General features: G+C 37.5%; 1 protein-coding gene across 3 annotated transcripts in view; it reads left to right on the top strand.

The window, feature by feature from the left end:
* Positions 1-350: 350 nt before the first annotated feature.
* The window catches only part of LOC121313349 (kinesin-like protein KIF13A), a 121,832-nt gene continuing 104,562 nt past the window's right edge, over positions 351-17,620 (top strand). For all 3 annotated transcript variants that reach the window (XM_041245768.1, XM_041245770.1, XM_041245767.1), the window contains exons 1-2: positions 351-628; positions 935-1,025. In XM_041245768.1, the coding sequence (XP_041101702.1) occupies positions 574-628; positions 935-1,025 (146 nt within the window). In that variant the 5' untranslated portion in view covers positions 351-573. The remainder of the gene's footprint in view (positions 629-934; positions 1,026-17,620) is intronic.

Here is a 17,620-nt window from a genome sequence, read left to right as displayed (position 1 = left end):
TTTGTAGTAGCTACAGTATATACCATAGATGACGACAGGTGCTGTGGGGTTTGTTCCACTTCAGGGAAGTACTATATATTCTGTGTATTCATTTCGACGATTGACATTGCATTATCTGCCATATATATTATATTTTCCATTCTCTATTGTATAACGCAAATGCGTGTTCTACCATTTCCCTATAAATACCCATGTGTTATGGATGAACTCCACTTCAGTCGTAAATTTCCGGGTATTTGCGATCACCAGATATTTCCAAGTTCAGTTCGTATACTTCCAAGTCCGTCTTTTCTGTCTGCCTGAGTCTCTCAGTGCTGTGAACTGCCCTGAGACTCAGTGGAAGATGGCGGTTAGGATGGAGACATGCAAGAGAGAAGAGCTGCGGCATATTTATCACGCATAAACTGAAAATATATCGTATTTTTACTTTATGACGCTCGTGATGGACGTGGAGGTTGTATTTGTGAATTTGCATCTAATAACTGACCGGGAGCCTCATCACTTTGGGAATTTAAACGTGTTATATTTTTTCTGAATCCAGTGGGAGAACCGTCCTGGAAAAAGTTTATAACAATGTCGGATAGTAAGGTAAAAGTTGCAGTTAGGGTCCGGCCCATGAACCGGAGAGGTAAGTACAATGCATGTTCAGTTTAACGATTTAAAAACTTGTAATAAAGTGTTTAACATATTTATTGGTATCACACAGACTTTTCAAACATGCATAAAATAATATCATTAGCATCTTAGCTTCCTCCTTGTATCTGTGCTACTGTACTGGTATAATTTTTTATATGCGTGATTTACATAGCAACAAAAAGATAACGTTCTTCCAGTAAGAAACACATGTTGTTGTATAACGATGTGTCAGTGTTGTATTGTTTCTTAATAGTTTATGGGATTTCTCTAACGTTGTCTCTATGAATTTTTGCTACAGAAATTGAACTGAATACAAAATGTGTTGTGGACATGGAGGAAAATCAAACTGTTCTGTGCCCCCCGCCTCCAAACTCAAAAGGGGAAAACAGGTAGGCTAAATAAGATTATCTTTTATATATATAATTTATTTATTTAAGTTTGTGTATTCGGTGCACTTGTCTTGTGTTACTGGAAGCTGTTCTTACGAAGTTGTTGATTCATTGGATTGACACCCTGGGTGTTCCAGTGTTATATAGTCTTAACAGTGCGGTTGTTTTTGGTGATTTGATCATTTGGCCCCAGCAGAGCGATGCTAATGCTTTTCGGCGACTTTTAGGTTATCAGCTGTGGCTGTGTTTTGCAAACTTGTGATCAACACTTAAATATTAGGTTTCATAGTTCTAACGGAGGCATTTCTTTCTGTTGGGTCCAAAACTCTTGTCTGCATTATTATTATTATTATTATTATTATTATTATTATTATTATTATTATTTATTATTGTTCTGATGCCTTTAGTCTATCGGACCAAGTTGTCAGTTTACTGATGCCATTACAATATATGTTTAAGCTCTGTAGCAAAATATTTGTTATTGTGTCAAACACTAAATACGTGAAACATTTTGGGAGACACTGTCTTTGCAACTCCCAAGACAAACACGGTCAAATAAACCACAGTAAGTTAACACGCCTCGTTAACCCTGAGTGTATGCTGCTGAACAGTTCTCAGTATTAGGATGTGCTGTGTAAAATGAGCATTGTGTCTTGCCGATACGGGACTGTGGAAGGAAAGCGGCTGGCACGGATTCAAAATTCCGATGCAACAGACTGTAAAAATAGAAAGGAACAGAGAATGAGAAGACGAGCGATTAATGAGTGTTCATTCTCATCCTGAGCGCCAGGAGTGCAGGGGTTGAAAGCCTGGTCATTGATGGGGACTACTAAATAATTCTAAAGAAATGAATAGCGATAGTTTTCATTGAATAAGGCCAGCATATTTATGTGGCGGTAACATTTTGTTGCTTGATGGAAATAGTGCACGTTGGCAACATACTGTACGTTGTATTACTGAACATATTATCCGTGTCTTATTGACATTTTTATGATTTAGAGGTGTCATTTTGTTTTCTTAGTGTTTACATAACTACGTGTTTTCAAAAAGCCATACACAGCTGGATTTTGGGATTGATGTCGGTTAATGCTTTCTTACGAAACTGGCTCAGTATCCACTGATATTAATAGAAGACAGTGCAAGTGATGTGCCTGACCGGTCAAGGTGGTGCATCAGCTTTTGTGCAATGTATTAAACTACAGCATGATGTTGTATTAAACTACAGCACTGTGTTGTATCAAGAGCCCTTTTAACCTAGCGTCTTAATACATTTACCACATATGTTATTTATTTTGCAGAAGTATTGTTTAAAAATATTGTAATAAAAAGTAAATTGTTGACAGACATTTGTTAAGAGCATGTGGCAGTCAGGCACATTCGAAATGGATGTAAACTTGGTCACTAGAGGTGTGCCTAAGCTAATAAGTTTGTGAATTCTGCAGTTCAATACTGCAGGTGGTGTAGGCTTGTAACCTGCAAGCACATGTTATGTTTACGGTCTTAAAATTTATGGCAGTGTCATGTGTCTGTTTCTTTATTTGTAGTTGTTCATTTATCGCTAACACAAGTTAATTAACTTAATTTACAGCAGCAGTTTTGTTAATGTAGATGCAGCAAATCCCGCCTTTTCATAACCTTGGCATACAATTCATGTAAATGATCTCCACAACAAATTAGATAGTGAATTGAAACAGTTAACTAAAATGGAGAACATATTCTTCCTTTGTGCGTTTATTTATTTTTTAAATGATAGCACACCAATGCCTCCAGAGTGCAGTCTGATTTCATCTGGTCTATTTATTGAAAACCACAACCTCCAACTCCACTGTCTTTTTTAACCCCAACCCAAAACCACAAGCCACCACCAGTACAACACTCTACAGTGTACGTGAAGTGGTAGTCATCAACCCAATAACAAAGCACAATAAAGGGACTCCCAGGCTGTGATGCATATTCCACCACCATCCAGGCCTGGGAACTTGCTTTCCAGTTGTGAACTGGCTACAGCCAGGCTGCCAAGATTTACAGCTGACAGGCTACAATATATTCATTGACCATTACTTAAACATGATCATAACTTCCAGGTAAAAAACTACTGTACAGTAGACATTACTTTTTTCCAAGTGCTTTAATTTGTATAATTACTTGCGTTCAACTGTTCTGTGGTTGTGTTGTTTAATATTAGATAGGATATTTGGGCCCTCCCTGTTAAAGTTTATGTATAAATGCCAACTGTCTGTTTTTTCCTCTCTCAGCTATTGAAATGGCACTGTATTATTTAGGCCAGATGACACTATAGACCCTGTTTATGAAGCACATTTTTTAAAATAAAATTACTACGTGGCTAGAGTATGAACATTTATATAATAATATTTAAACAAATTTGAAAAAATATATAATTCAGCTTGAAAGCATGGTATGTATTTCGAAGTCTAAATATTAGAATCTAGAAAAAATAAAACCAGACAGGCTTTGCTTTTGTTATGCTTTTTCAAAGTTTAAGAGAAAATACTGCCAAGAAACGCAGTGCAGAAACCCCATGAAGGGTGCCAGTGAGTTACTGTGCCCTTTTGTCATTGTCTGACAAGCAGGGAAACAGCCAGGCATGTGAAAGTAACGCATACTGCTAAAAACTCTTCTTAACGGTACCTTATTCATCGTTGTGATCTCATTTCAGGGTGGGGTGAAGGAATGTCCCTTTTTTATTTTAACATGAGCTCTCTCTTTCTCTCTCTGTCAAATTCAAATTTGCTTTATTGGCATGACAATAAACATAATTGTGTTGCCAAAACACATATATAGCTTAAACAACTAAAATAGACACGGAAAACACATTCCCCTCTAACATTGTTATCTTTTAATACTAAACAGTATCCCTCTTTTCTCTATAATGAATAATCCCTGCGCTCTCTCTTTTATTAAACTGAATTGATTCTTCCCTCTATATTAAACAAAACCGCTCTGTTTTCCCTTTCCATGTTCACTGCTTGTCCCTCAGGCTACGTCGCTTATTGACCAGCCAGTACGGTTGTGTGTTTGTCTTTTTTGGATATTAATACAATGGATAAAGGCCTGATTCGGCCCTGCATGTATTGTTTGGTGTTCCTTTGTAATTTCATTATGTTTTTGCAGAACTCTGCACGCAGGGTTTCTGTGGGGTGTTTGTCACATATATGTAGTCCTGGGTGGTGATTGGACCACACACTTCACTGTCATAGAGGGCAATTGGCTGAGTCACACTTTCAGAAATTTTGAGCAAATTTCGATAGGGGGATTTATATTATAGAGCCTCCTCTTTATGGCATAAAAATAGCCCTGCGTGTCTTCTCCTTTAATGCATTCACTGCCAGGTTAAAGCTCCCTGATGCACTGATGGTCAGACCCAGGTATGTGTAGCTGGTGGTGGCCTCTAGGGTGGTGTTATCCAGAGTGAAGTGGTACTTATTTACCTGAGATCTGGCTTTCTAGCTTGTACAGGTCTGTGCTTTGGCACTATAGTACCTGAAGTGACCCGGTTAGCAACTCAATAGTAGCATGAAAGGAAGGAGATGTTTTGATAGCTGCTACAACAGTTACTGTTAGTGTTACATAGTTTAGCAGTCAAGTTTAAAATATTGAACTTTATTTAACTCACTATGACTTGTTTACATTTGTTATAGTACAGTAGGCAGTATTCACATTACAAGTCAAATTAAATAGAAGTTAACATACTTTGCAATTTAATTGACGCAATATGAAACTGATATGCATGTAACGATTTCTGTCCTATAAAGGGTCTCTTTTCTATTTCTCTCAGGTATTTTTTTCTTTTAAAGCTAACATTGGTTTCCAGGGTAAAACATGGCCTGTTTGGGCTGAGAATTGGAAGGCAGGTGGTCTTAGTTTCCTTGGTTACTTGGCAAATTTATGCCATTAAAGAAAAAAACAGTTGCATTCAGTCATTTGTATAAAGCATTTCTGAAGAAAATAAAGGCAGTTTTGTGAGGCTGGAGATACAAAAGCAATTTTGTCAATTTTAGTGACAATAAAAAAATTGACAACTGAATTGCGATTACTAAATGGTGGTTTCAGCAGTTGCTATAGTAATTGGAATAATTTTGAAATGATGTTGCCATAGAAAAGCAGGAGTATGGACCAGCTGAGGTAAAAGAAAATGGAGTAACCTACAAACTCAGTATTTGGCCGGGAGAAGGAAAATACCTTCAGTTCCTTTTACCTCTGGTGGCTATTTCTCAAATATTTGGTAATTCCTTATATGTGTCTTTTTTTTTATTGCTGTCTTTATATTCCGCATGTCTAATATCCCATAAACCCATTTTCTATCATGACAAAAATCAGTTTGCAAAGTTTCCTCATGCGTTCACTTGTCTGTGGCCATATTTCCTATTTAGCAAAATTAAGAGTGAAATTAGGGGATTAGAAAATGTAATATCATTAGCTGAACAGAAAAATAGTTAACTGAATTGCCGAAAATGGAGCAGTGGTCTATTCTGGTAACTTGATTGCCAATCGAAAATGTGTTAAACTTGAGTTGTCATTTAGGTTAATTTGTCAATTTGAGTTGCCAAGAAAAAAAATGCTTAAATTGCTTTTGTATCTCAGACCTAAACATGGTCTTTGATAATCAATATTAGACTGATGCTGAACATCCAAAGAGGAGCTGAGTAAACATATGCAAAAAAGGCCTGCCCATGTGCTTTGAACTTTGGTACCTGCTGTGTGAGGTCTTCTGTTTCTTTAACCCCTTATTTCCTCAAAGATCATCTGTAACCTGATAGATTCCCTTTCCTCATGTAGAAACAGCAGCAGCTCTGTATAGTTACATAACAACTTTTAAAGCTTTCACCGGCAGCTTCACGTAGTCATCAGAAGTTTTAACAGGGGATGATGGGTACAGTATTTTCAGAAAGGTTACAGTGGGCCTAGTAAGGATTTGTATGCTAAATATTAAAAAAAATAAAAGTGAAGACACAATGTGGTATAATTAAAATGGGCCCATATAGCCCAACAAATTACTTTTGTGTGTCAGTAGTTCTTCTGAAGGGCAGCTACAGTGCACTTTTTAGACCAATGGTGTTTAACTTGCTGGCATGTGTAGCACCTTTCAGTTTGTGCCCCTGTTTGATGCCCGTTTTCAGTGAGTGTAGAGAGGTGACCTGGTTGGTTGGGGGAAGGGGAGGGGATATGAGAGGGAAGTGTGGTGGTGGTGGTAGTTTGATCTCCTGGGAGTCTGTGTTTGTTTGGTGCTCTCCTCTAACCCTGGCTGGAGACAGAGGACAAAGTGAAATGATACAGCTGCTGATTCTCAGCCTACCGCATTACAAAGGCCTGGGTTCAGCTGTGAATGAATCCCACAACCAGCTGAACTGTTGGGAATCCCTTTTTTTGTAGTTTAAAGGGCCAAACCTAATACAGGAAATCTATGTGGACTGTGGATGGTTGTGGTTTGGTGTGGCAAGCTTACAGCTGCATTTTATGTTTCATACCTGTTCTAACAACACTTCTCTTACAACATCTTGTACACCTAGGTGTTCAGTACATGTTTTATTTAAGCAATACAGCCACTAAAAAAAAAAAAAAAAAAAAAAAAACATTTGGCAGTGCGTGAATGCTGCCTGACGAACCTTTGAAGGTTCAGAACTGCCTTTGAATTCCTGGCTAGCGAACAAACCTTCAAACAAAGCCCTATTATATATACAGCTTTGTCACAGGAAACAATATTTATGATTGAAACCAACAATGAGGTAGTTTGCATTTCTGAGTACTCCTGACGTTTGTTTGGTGAAAGCATTCTTCTAGCTCAGTGTTTCCCAGCCCTGTTCCTGGCGGCACATCATGTCTGCTGGTTTTTGTTCCAATGCAGTTCTCAATTGCTTAATTGAACCCTTTATTGAACTAATCAAGTGATTTAACTGGGGATTTTCCCATTATTTTCAAGCTCTTCATTTGTTGATACGGTTCAATTAAGGAATTGAGCGCTGCATTGGAACGAAAACCAGCAGACAGAGTGTGCCGCCAGGAACAGGGTTGGGAAACACTGTTCTAGCTAGTAATGAACTAGTGAGCTCTGAAGAAATAATGTGTAAATGACACAAGCAAAACCATTTGTCTAGTAGTTTAAAAGCTACTCTTCACTCTTGCCCATTAAACTTTGACTTCTAATGCTGCAACCACTTCATTAGAGGAGGAGGGGAGCATTGTTGCACATTTACTATTGGCTGGTTTCAGAGCAGTGCAAAGAATTACATGGCAAGTGGTCAAAGAACAGTTTGCACATCATTATGTCTTTGAATACATTCGGATGCCTGGTCTGTTTTTTAATGTTTGCTCCAGGATACTGCAACCAGATATTATTATACTGCTTTACAGTACATTGAAAACTACATTTACCAGTAGGGTTGCCGCAATATCAATATTACAGTTTTTGATTATTGAGCCATGCTATTATTGAAATTTCGATATCTGCGATATGATATTTAAATTAGTTTCCATCATTTTTTTGGCAGTACAAATGGCAATCATTTTTCTATTTGTGTAAGTGGTTTGAAATAATATACTATAAATTCAAGTTAGGTACAACTCAGTTACTTTTAAATGATCGTATGTATTTAGATAGAAACGTTCTGATGTGAATGACTGAAAATCCTGATTGAAAAGCATTTCCCTTTATTGTACATTTCAACTTTCAACAGTATCAATCACATTTCTACAACCAAGCTGACAACTCTCTATGAAATTTCATTTTTTTCACTCATAATTGGATTATATACTGTAATACCAGACTAGTAAATAGTAAGTGATATAGGCCTAAAGCAAGGGTTTTCAACCTTTTTTTGAACTGTACCCCTTCTGTCGGGAGGTTTCAGTTAAAGTACCGATTAAATGGTACCTCAGTCACAATAAAAGCTGTTTTATTTAATATATTTTCATAGCTGATTTAAGACAGAATACCAAACAGTAGGCTTCATTCTTAAAACATAACTACATGTCTTTGAACGCACAGAATTAAGACAGTATTTAGGGATCTCTTTGGAAACACTTGCATTCACTTTCTATTCGCCAAAGTCATTATAAATAATACAAGGTCTGCACTGTAAATGTTTATCTCGTTACCATTTACTTCCCGCCTCAATATAATTATGTGTATTATTTAAACTGTGTACAGTATCGAAACATTAACCTCAAGATTAAATATAATAACAATGATAAACTTTTTTTTTTATTTTAAGCCAGCCTAAACATTATCCAAAGGGGACTCTGTATTGCTTTCTGTCACTTTACACGTTTTCTGTAGACTCTTGTATTTTCTTCCTTTGTTTTTGTCATGCAAGTAAGAAATGCATCCATTTCAAACACCGACAACATATTCCATCTGCTACTGCTGTTACTACAATGCAGCCGCGGTAATAAATACAACAAAAAACATCAACGTATGAGTATTGTGATTATTATTTATTATTATTATGATTTTAGACTTTGAAAAAATGCACAGACTTTGTGCTTCACTGATAAGACAAGTTGAAAACAGCAAAGGTCATGAGCAGCACAGAGCGCTCTCCATTGGCACAATTGCCAGCTTCACCTGTCAGAGTGGAAATCCACTCAGTCGGGCATCTGTAGAGGTGGAAAGTGTGGACGTGATGGATTCTGTGTTTTTTTTATTTTTTATCTGTGGTTCACTTTGCTATTTGCTGTGTGTCTAGCTAATTTCCCATTATCTCAATTATCAAATGGTTCGATTTAAAATCCATTCGACTAGTAGTAACGTAGCAATACAATATCGAAAATACCATATTTAATGATAATTGCGGCAACCCTATTTGCCAGTAATCAACGAAACTGTACATTTTGCAGTTATGTATTCAAGGTGCATCTGTCATTTACTTTCTCAGGTAGCTACTTCGGTATTAAGACTCCTGACAAAGGGTTTTGTCAAAACTAATTAATCTTACAGCCATTTTCAGCTGTGTCTTTTATTTGAGCCTTTTGTGCAGTGATGTGAAAGTTCCATTAAGGTAATATGGAGGATTTAGTTTCAATAGGCTGTTGTTGTCCGCATAATAAAACACACTGCAGTGACATTGATCGGCTTCTAAAGTTTCTTGCCAGACTAATGACTTATCTTTTGTTCTGTAGCACTGTAATTCTACATTAAATATTTGCTGGAACTGTGATTGGCTAAAGTACTGTTTTAGGTCAAAGCTACTTTTGAGCTTTATTTTAAAGTTATTGCAAAGCTTTCCCCTCCCATCAGTACAATAAAACATTACACAATAGTCTTTAGAGAAAATGGGTCTTACTCTTGCTTGGACTATTTAAACTTATGTAAAAGGTAGAAACTGTTGCTGTTTCTTATTACACCCACCCCTCGTTATATCGCCCCTCGCTATACTGCGGGCTCAGATATATTGCGGTCCTGGAGTTTGGCTCCCTATTTGTACAGCCTAACTGCTCATGACTCTGAATATTATTCATTGCATTAGATCATCGATCGTTTGGTTGTTGACTTTGCTGTAGGAGCTCCACATGAACAAGAGAAACAAGCAGAAAAGAGTAACCGATTACTTTCCCCTGTTGCACTAACTGACTACTGTAACAAAAATAAATAAATAATAATAATCATAATTCTTTTGATTTGCTTGTGTAATTTTGTTTAGTAATGCTGGTGCTGTATGTAATGTATGTATTACTTTTACCCTTTGCCATGTAGCATATAGTGATTGCCCATTTTCTATATCTGTAAACAATAAAGTGTGTTTAAATGCTTATTACAGTTACACTATCTGTTTTTTTTTTTTTTTTCTGTGTTTCTTGATGTATCTCGTAACATAGATGATTTATATTGGACCCTGACACCCGCAATATATCGAGTAGGCGCTGTATTTCTAAAATGGGTTTCATGGTTAACAAGGGGCAAACTTTGCCCTTGCTTCAGAAGTAGGCTATTTTGCTGCCTAAGTGATTTCAAGCACTTGACAGATCTCTTCAGAATGTAACAGATACTACTGATTTTGCCCCATCTCTCTCACTGTGCAATGGAAATTCCACTAAGTTTTTAGACTGACGCCTCTGCACTCTGCTCGCCAGAGCTCTTCATTTTAATTATTTAGACTTTTCAGTTTGTTAGTCTTGCTATTGATATACTAGTATGTGGTATATCAGGATGTCTGATGGGGATTCTGGTAATTCAGAGAGGTTCCAGCAGTTTGCATAACATGCACCAGAGTAAACCGATGTATTGACACAAATGTCAATGCTAGATTGGCAGGCTCCAATGATTTTGGATCACATCAGGACAGCTACGTACCAGTCTTGAGCTGTAATCTGTTGAAAACGAGGACGCATAGCAGGGCAAAATTTCACCTACTGCCGAAAGTTTTATTGTTTAACCATCTCTCTAAAATTGTCCCAGAGAAAGTAGCTTGGGGATTGCATGCCATTTAAATAAACACAAAAGAGAAGGCCCTGGAACAGATGGGCTCATTTACAAGATAAAAAAAACTGGGTCAGATGTTCAAGTGGTTTGCACTTTGCAACATGTACTGTATGTATAATCTGAAAGTAGATTACACACACCAGGGCTACTAGGATTCATTTTAATTGTGATTAATTTCTTAAATTATTTGTACCTGAACTGGATTATACTTGTGAATACTTGGCAAAGAAAATCTAGCCTGTAACTAGAAGCTTAGGAAACTGATACCTTTTGAGCCTTCAGGTATAAAGAGTACATTATTTGATAGAGGTGCAGAGTGATGGGGCTCCTTTTATATTTGGTTCACCTGGCATTAGAAATTGCTTCAGGGGCTCTCTCGCCACTGAGTGGTGTTCTTGGAGCATGGTGGGATTTTATTTCTTTGTCTCTTGCTTTGAAGATGTTTCAGTGCATTGATGGGGGGTAGAGGTGTAACCCACATTCATTTCTCTGAGCTGGAGGAGCCAACAGTGTGTGAGGTTCTGTGTCAGAACTCCTGCCAGTAGTATATATTTATTTTCTATCACATTTGTTCAGCCTAATTATCCCCCCCCCATACAGTAAAAATATCAATGTCCCATGTAAAACAGCATATTTCTCTGTAAGGAGTTAACTGTATTCTCGCAAAGGGGATCTTGGCAGTTGAACTTGCACACTTTTGTCTCTGAAGCTAGCAGCTGAGCAATTCAGTTCCCACATCCAAACAGTTAGTAAGGCTAATCTTTTTGCTAATTGTACTTAGACACTGTGGCAAAGTAGCATGTGGTCAAGACTGGTTAGCAGCAGGAACTGCAGACTCTGAGACATACTTTTTATTAATTACAAACAAAACACTGGAGCAAAACAAAAGGTTTAAACAAAACACTACAAAACAAAACAACACTCAGGCACAGCTATCACTGTGCACTCTTTCTTTCTCTTAACTTTTCAGGCTTGGCAGCGCCTTCACTGAACTCTCCATACACCTACACACACTCTCCCAACAAACATTCCTTTTTCTTTTTTTTATTGGATAATCAATGATGAAAGTCCCATCTGGCCACATTTCAAACTTCCTATTAAACTAATAATCAAACAGTTGCTCCCAATTTAAACTACATGGGTGTGCAAAGGTAGCCTTCTTGGCCCCAGACAGTTCCTGTGCACCTGAACCAAGATGGCTGACAGCCACAAAACACACACATGCCGAGCCTTTGCTCTGCCACAACACATACAAATACTTGTTCTCCAATTGTGATTAAATGTGGTATTAACATTCTTTAGCATATGTTATAGCCTCAACTATTGTCAATGTAGAGGGGCATCTGCCAGTCAGTACGCTAGTCCATATGTATGTCACACTTGCCATTTTTGCATATATCTGATAAAATGCTTATTAAGCTGAGATGCAACTTGGTATTAACATTATTGTACCCCATGGATTTTTAAACAAAAGGAAAATGGGAGTTTTATTAGGTGTAGACCTCACTTTATGCATTAAGACTGCCAATCATGCTAATACATTTGGGAGTCAATTTAATTATGAACACTGGGTAACATGATACAAAAAATGGCTAAATGACATTTAACTTTGCAGTAACAAATGTTAACTTGCAAGCAGCCATGACAAACGCCATGTATTCCTCCATACTGATTGATGCTCAAGATGCTAGAAACCCACACACCTAACATTACTTGTACATTGTATTCAGCAAATCGCCCCTCCTAACACCTGCCTCTCAATCAAGAAGCTACCAATTACCCTGTCAACAGTGAAGTAATTAAAATACTAAAAAATAACATTTACATAGTAATAATGTGACATTAACAATCTATTTGGGGCTTACATTAGTAAAACCCCTTTATCTCATAGGATGCATTAGGTAGACCAACTGCCTTGTTAAATTCCATAAACAAAACAGGAGGTCTAACTAATCCATCCTCCTGAAACGGCAGCATTGCTTCGATAAGTGTATAAAATGCTTCATAATGACAAGCCCACGGCATTAAGAAAATCCCTTTGATTTAATAGAAGGGGTTAGAATTACTGCACCTGAGCCGTAAGTCTTAGGCTGGCACAAGCTGTCATTAGCGAAATGAAACCCTGAGATGGAAATTGTGGGCAGCAAAAGCTGTTCTTTTGTGAAAGTGAAACACTGAAACCACAGCTGGAAATCTAGTGTAGGAACCCTCACGGGGAGATTCTATTCCACTGCCACAGAAATAAACCCAGACTGACCTTAAAGATGGTTTTGTTTGGGAGAAAGTACAACCAGCAGGATAGGACTTGATCTTTTCCGGCTTGACTGCCAGACCAACTGAATGAAAACTTGAAAATGATGCCTGTTGAGGTCTGAATAAAAAAGTGAGAACTATTGCAAGCAATTTAATAAGTTGTGGTACAGGGGACTAGTGGCTCAGTTTGATCCTTTGCCAGGGCTGAAACCTTGGTATAAGTATAAATTGAGTTCTCAGAGGCAAACTGACTGTTTGCCAAAAGGTTAGGTCGCATCCAGCTCAGATGCAAAACAGTTATAACAAGCACAGTTGGTTCACAAAGTGGGGCGGTACCTGTAGCGGTTGTAGTGTTTCAGTAAAATATGTACTGAATGCCTAGTGTACAAGACAGTATAAGAGAAGTGACATGGTAGAATATGTTTGAAACTTATACACCAACACATCCATTTTAATTTTGAAAACTGATCACCGTCCGCCCCTCCCTCCTCCAGCTCGTGTTATCCAGAGGCAAACCTTTAATTTCTTCATTCGCCATCTCGACAGCTAAGCGTTACATAGCGTAAGCTGTATTGAAAGAAATGTCTCATCCCCTCTGCTGTTTGATTTTTTTGTTAAATGCCCAGATGACCAAAAAAAAAAAAAGTTGAATGCAAACTGTGCAGAGACTCGTATCATTGAGGCATAGCCAATCTCTGGGGTCACTTGACAAGTGTCAGCTCATACTGTTATTAGTACTAATATTTTTAGTAGCACTGTAGTAAAATGTGACTGTTACCGATAACATGCTTGGAACGGAGACTGTTAAATAAAGCTTGTTTTGTCCAAGTCAACTGCAAGCTTACTGTAGAGATCACAATCGACAACAATTACGTGAAAGTAAAACAATGTGTTTTTTTTTTTTTTTATTATAAAAACATGATTGTTCTGTGTAACGTATTTGTAAACTACATGTAAATGTTTTATTCCATTCATATGGCTTACCTGTAAAAATAGGATTTTCAATAAAATAAACAAGTAGCTATGGTGACGTTGCCAGTAAATTATGCAAATGAGTGCCATCGAAGTGTTCTTTTGAAGGTCAAAGTGTACCCTTCGTTGCACCCTTACTTTAATGACAGTACGAATGCGAAAGCAGTTTATTTTTTCCTCTCATATTCCTCATTCATACCGTCACAGTTTTGACTGTTGTATTGTATTCCTTCATAGCTAAGTGCGTTTAGCCTGTAGAACAAAACTCCTCTGTTTCTTCCAGTCTACAGCCTTTCAGTGTTGCCTCATTTAATCCCTTTTGATACTGTGTACTAACCAAATCATCCCTTTTCTTTTGGGGGAGGGGAGGGATCTTTTATATTTCTGGGGAGCAGTAAGATGAGCAGTTTGACACGAGACAGAACATGCTTGGAACTTGTGCTGTTAACAAGTGTCCTCCCCAGACCTCCAGGTTTTTTCAAGGAATCCACTCCACCTAACCACAAATTTTAGGACTCCCCAGGGATATCTGGAGTAGAAAGGACTATCTGTTTTATTGATTTCATCTGACCTTTTCATACAGTGCTGATCAGAACTGTGGTGACATTTTGACCTGTGCTAGATATCTTGTTTTCAATTAATCACTGACCAAATAATAGACCTGATCTAAATATGAGGCATTTTATGCAAAATTTATAAGACTTTCAAGAAAAAACTGATATTTACTCACCATTTAAACATTCGATCAGATATTAATTTGTTTTTCAAAAAGTAATAAAAGCCATTATGTTGCTCTGAGCGCAGGCAGAGACAGCATAGTGACAGCGGGGGTGGCTGTGATCCCGGTCTGTGTGCCTTTATTTTACACCAAGACCTTACAATATGTAGCATGTTAAAATAGAAAAATCTCCCAGGAGTAAAGAATATGTTGTGTAGGCCTTACTTTACCCCAGTGAATTAACTGCAAAACAAAAAATGCCAAATAGCAGTTCAAGTTAAACGTTGTTTTGTTTACTCCCAAAATAAATGAAATTCATTCCTTGCCATTGCCGTTTCTTCACAGTAAACACTGGCCATAGACACGTTTTCATGAAGTAATAACATGAGGTTTGCTTGTAACTTTTTGAAGCTTACAAGGAAGCAAAAACTGAAATTTCACTTAAACACTTCAAATAAAACGTGGAAATCGCATTGTAAAGTGAAGGGGAAAAAAACTCACCGTTTTGGTTCTCCTTTATTACATTCCACACAACAGTAGCAACAAAAAATATGTAATATGTATGCAAATCACAACACAACATTTTCTGGAAGCTGGGTACTGTTGTGCCTTTTCTGTCCCATGAGATTCTGGCTCACGCTAAAGCAGCACAATAGGTTTTTTGTCTCAGATGTGTTTCCATAGAGATCACGGTGTGCCCGCGCATAGTCTGGTTTGTTTACCTTTTGCTGTCTAAAACTTTTAAATGCTCAAGAGCTGCTGTGTTCATCCTGTTATATTTTAATCTCACATCACACAGAGCTCTTTTTCATTTGCCTTTTTTTTTAAAACTGTCACGCAAATTCTGGTGCAACAGTAAGTGCGTGCAAGGTATTTTTGTCAATATGTAGCGAATAAGAACATCTTATTTTTGTATCCGATACATGTAAAAAAATATTTGTACGAATATTCAGATATTTGTCCCAGCACTCATTTTTTCACTTTTACTAAACAGGAACCTCACTTTTTAAACAAGGAAGTGTTTTTCGACCTAAACTTGGTAGAAATACCAAAAAATTTAATTTCAGAAGGGGTTAATGACCATTGGAGGGACTTGAAACCAAAAGTGTTCCACAGAATTTGGAAGAGTGGTCCCTAAGGTTCTTACAGCAATACTAACATTTTAGGACTCGCATCCCCTACAGGGTAAAGGGTTGGGCTGAAGTTTGAATAAAACCCGTAACTTACCCCTCGTCTGGCAACATGCCAGAAGTGAGTTAGGTTCTCCTGTATTTTTTTTTCCCCGAAAGCCATATTCATTATGAGTCGAACGAGGTGCACCACATGATGGTAGCGTGGAGCTCAGGGTGATTTTTCTGGTCAGGGTCACTTTTTTACTTTAGGTTGACCTTTGCCAGGTCACAGCTCAAAATAGAAATTAGGGGAGAAAAAAATATGCATTTCTGAGCTCGGTGGGCCAGAAAACCCCCAGGTTAATTTTTCTAGCAAAATCTGAGACGGTCGAGCAAAATGCCCCTTTTCTGGTTGAATTGGCATGGAATGACCCTGTTGATAGATGTGAAAGTTTAATTTTGTTGTGCTTCTCTATTTGTTTTGTGCACATTTCACCTTTGTAGGATGTAATCTTTAGTCTTACTTGCTGTTTTGAACATTTAAATCACTATATAGCTCCTCAAGCTTTCTTTACTATGTATATCAACTTTGCATTATACCTGCAGTTTTTTTCCCTTGGACATCATTTCCTTTTGCTCTAAGTAATGTCACCTGAAAAAAACTGCTTTTGTGAGCAGAGTGTTTTCCATCCAGAGCAGAGTGACGTGCGGAGCTCTGCAAGAACGGATCCTGTTTTACAAGAAATGTAAGCACTTGTATCACTATTGTAGAATTTGTTTCAAGTTTTTTGAAAAAAAAAATTAATTACTGTTAGTGTTACATATAATGGTTTTGGTAATGTTTTGCAAATGAACGAATTGTTCAAGTACTTGTCTGAATCTTGAACGGATATCAAAACATGAAAATACCATGTTTGTCCCTGCACTAGTTAGAAATTAAGTTGTATCTCACTTCAAAGCAATTTGGGAATAGCATTAGGCCTACCAGTGATGGATCTTGAATGTGCTTTAAACCAGACAAGAACACTACATACAGGCCAGTACCCAAGCTGTGCAGAGACACAACAGATTTATTTACCTGAAGTCAACATAAAGTAAGAAGTGACAAAATGCAAAGACTGCAAAATAAATGTTGGGAGAATTTAGGTTTAGGTCTCCTAAAATCCTTGGCATTTTTAAAAACCTTTACTGGGAAGGAACTTGTTGTATAAATAAACCTTTGGTGAACAGTTTTTGGTCCCTGTAGACCAACGTGGTTATGAGCTTGAAAAGGAAGGCAAAGTTTATCTGCGGTCAGGAAATAGACATGAAGCAGTAACAGTTCACATGGGAGCAAGGCCTTGTGTATGTTATTGCAGATTATCAGCCTTGATTTAGTTCATGTCTCCTGCTGGAGTAATGAAGCTTGTAATTTTTTTTTGACTAACATTGGTTTCATTGAAGTAGTGTTGCTGGTAGGATTTTCTTCTCTCGTAACACATCTTGTCATTTGTGGTTGTTTTTTTTTTTAATATTGCTGCCTCTGGGCGTGGAAGTTGATAAGAAAGCCAACATGTATAAACGGGTTTCCTCTGCAGCGGCAGCATTTCTAGGTTTTGATAAGTGCAAGATAGTCTTATCAAGTGGCTGATGTTGTGCAGGAAATGGTCAGAAGAAACAAATACAAAAAAATCTTTAATTTAATTTTGAAGCCCATGTGAAAAAATAACAAAACAAAAACAAACAGTTCAAACGTAATCCAGACTTCAGTATAAACTAATAAATAACAACAGACTTGACAACCAGAGCCTACAACCTCTCTCACTCAAATGACCAAGCTCTAGGTATTTATACTCCTGCTCACACTAGCTCCTCCCCTCGACTAGTCTAAAACTCATGAACAGCAAAACAAACAATACACGAAGTTCCACTGTGCTGGAATTAACTCCTTACAGCCTCTGGCATAATGCAACTAGTTAACCTCAAAAACAGACATGGTACATTTAAATACTTTCATAAGCATTGGGTTTTCAAACAATGCCCTTTTTATGTCACAGGTAGGGTAATAGTGAAGGAACATATTTAATCCTGTGGAGTTCGTTCCATCACTACAGGCAATGTGTGA

The sequence above is a fragment of the Polyodon spathula genome, chromosome 3 (genome assembly GCF_017654505.1).
Source record: "Polyodon spathula isolate WHYD16114869_AA chromosome 3, ASM1765450v1, whole genome shotgun sequence".
Classification (NCBI taxonomy): domain Eukaryota; kingdom Metazoa; phylum Chordata; class Actinopteri; order Acipenseriformes; family Polyodontidae; genus Polyodon; species Polyodon spathula.
Note: the sequence above shows the minus strand (reverse complement) of the source record. Positions and strands in the feature narration are given on the sequence as shown.